Below are 2,102 nucleotides of genomic sequence, written 5' to 3'. Positions count from 1 at the left end.
CAACTTGCCTGTGAGCCTGTTTATACCAAATTTTATACTTATTTATATTCCATTTGTATTAATTCACAAATTTAGCTCAAATATTGTTGTATTTTCAGCATACAAAGATGACCTAATCACACACCTGGTAACTCATTTTGGAATAGTTGTGTTGGATGAAAATAAAAGGTTAATGCCTCAATTTATGTAGTGTAAAAATGCATTTCTTTCAAATTGATCAGCTGTATGAAAGGAAAGAACAGGTAGAGAAATACTTTGTACTCCCTCCATCCCAGAATAAGTGTCTCAACTTTGTACTAGCTCTAGTACAAATTTGTACTAAGCTCAAGACACTTATTTTGGAACGAAGGGAGTATAAGCTTAGTCAACCAAATCCCTAGGTAACCAACTGTGCCTGCCAATATTTTTTCCCTTGCTTGTCCATAAATTCTCGAGGAAGACCAAATCCAAGTCGAAGATGCATATATAGTTTTATACATACAAAATGCCTTCTTTTCCTTGGAAATTTTCTCTGTACATCATCAATAATAGATCACCAATTAACTTATGCCTGAGAGCCTTAGAAACAAAAGGAAAACTAATGAAGGTTGGCTAGTGCTGCCGGCTGCTGGTAACTGACGTCTTGAGCAAAGAGAGGTAGCCTCCCTCCAGGTTCTTCACCTTCGTGAACCCCTGCACACACCAACCAATCAGTAATTAAATCGACCCACACATAATTAAGTCAATGAGTTCATCACCAATCAGTCGCAGAACTACTACTTACGGCAGCGACGAGGTCGGCGGTGGCGAGCCTGGACCGCACCCCGGAGCGGCAGCCAACGATAAGCCGGTCCTGTTTCGAGTGGAGCGCGGCGACCTGGTCGACGAAGTCCAGGTTGCGCTCCTTGCCGTGGGGGTTGACGGAGAGGTAGTAGGGTACGTTGCGCGCGCCGGCGACATGGCCACGGTCGAAGTCCTCCCACATGCGCACGTCCACGTACCCGTATTGCTCCGTCGCCAGCAGTGCACATGCCGCCTCTGTGTTCACGCTCTCCACTACCAGTCGCTTCTCGCCGTCGCTGCTTCCCAGGGAGCCCATGGATGATGGATCTGCGAGGAGAAGAAGATGATGATGAAGGAGGGGAGGGTGGGTCTGGCTCCGGGGGCTGTGGAGTGGATTGGTGAAAGATAAGTGTTACCTACGTGTCTTATTTATAGAGAGAGAACGGTCGATGCTTCTCATGGCCGGGTAGCCGCATCCATCGCTTTCTCACCTTGATTACAAAGTCGATTGCAAAGTCACTTGATTCTCATTCGCCTCCTTCCATCGTGTCGATCATATCTTCTTACTCTTCTTCTTCAATTATTTGGTACATGCATTGCATATATGAAAAATGTCAACTACATAGTACGTACAAGCTGTATTTATTTATTTTGAGAAGTAGTATAAGAATCTCCTTTTGCACCCTCCTTTATAAATTTATTAAGGGTTCTGATGCATCATGACAAGTGGCCATGTGCTTGCTACATTATCACCTTGCATAGTTGCATGTGTATGGTTGGTGCCGAAATCCCAGCCAGCCAGCCATGATCAATCTGTTAGCTGGCCTGGATACAGACGCATGTAGGAATATTTGGGTGATAGATGTTAGGTAAAGGAGAGGACAAGTCTAGATTGGCATGATGATGCGGCGACACGCCAATGCTCGGAATAAAGAAACGGCCAGATCAGTTGAATATCTCCTTGCCTCGTGGGCGACACGTAGGCTCCCGATAAGTGAACCGAAAACATCCATCGTGTGCTCGAAAGCAACCCAAATGCTCCGTCTTCGATTGGTGCAAGCTACTCAATCATGAAGCATATGAACTTGATAAGGATTGCTTAGGGATCCACCTCCACTTGTGTATTTATCCATCCATGGCCACTTCACCCATCCTTCGCACGTACGGCACATATTTTCTCTTATCTCTTTTTCTCCGCAAAAGAATAGTTTTCCAATGCTTTTGTCGCCAATATTATTTTGAAGATTTATATTAGAAACATGAGAAACCAGAAGTATAGATTTGTCCTACAAAAATCTTGGAGCCCTGGAGGTGATTTGTGTGCAACTCTTTGCCAGAGG

At 44.7% G+C, this 2,102-nt stretch overlaps 1 protein-coding gene across 1 annotated transcript; it reads right to left on the bottom strand.

Moving 5' to 3' along the window:
* Positions 1-381: 381 nt before the first annotated feature.
* LOC119326284 (thiosulfate sulfurtransferase 16, chloroplastic-like) lies at positions 382-1,176 on the bottom strand. Its single transcript, XM_037599963.1, has 2 exons — positions 764-1,176; positions 382-672 (listed from the first exon to the last, which is right to left on the bottom strand). The coding sequence occupies exons 1-2, from the start codon at positions 1,076-1,078 to the stop codon at positions 592-594; spliced, it is 396 nt and encodes a 131-aa protein (XP_037455860.1). The 5' UTR covers positions 1,079-1,176; the 3' UTR covers positions 382-591.
* Between the last annotated feature and the right edge of the window lie 926 nt (positions 1,177-2,102).

The sequence above is a fragment of the Triticum dicoccoides genome, chromosome 6B, assembly GCF_002162155.2.
Source record: "Triticum dicoccoides isolate Atlit2015 ecotype Zavitan chromosome 6B, WEW_v2.0, whole genome shotgun sequence".
In the NCBI taxonomy this organism is placed as follows: domain Eukaryota; kingdom Viridiplantae; phylum Streptophyta; class Magnoliopsida; order Poales; family Poaceae; genus Triticum; species Triticum dicoccoides.
The sequence above is the reverse complement of the archived record's forward strand: the minus strand, read 5'-3'. Positions and strand labels throughout refer to the sequence as shown.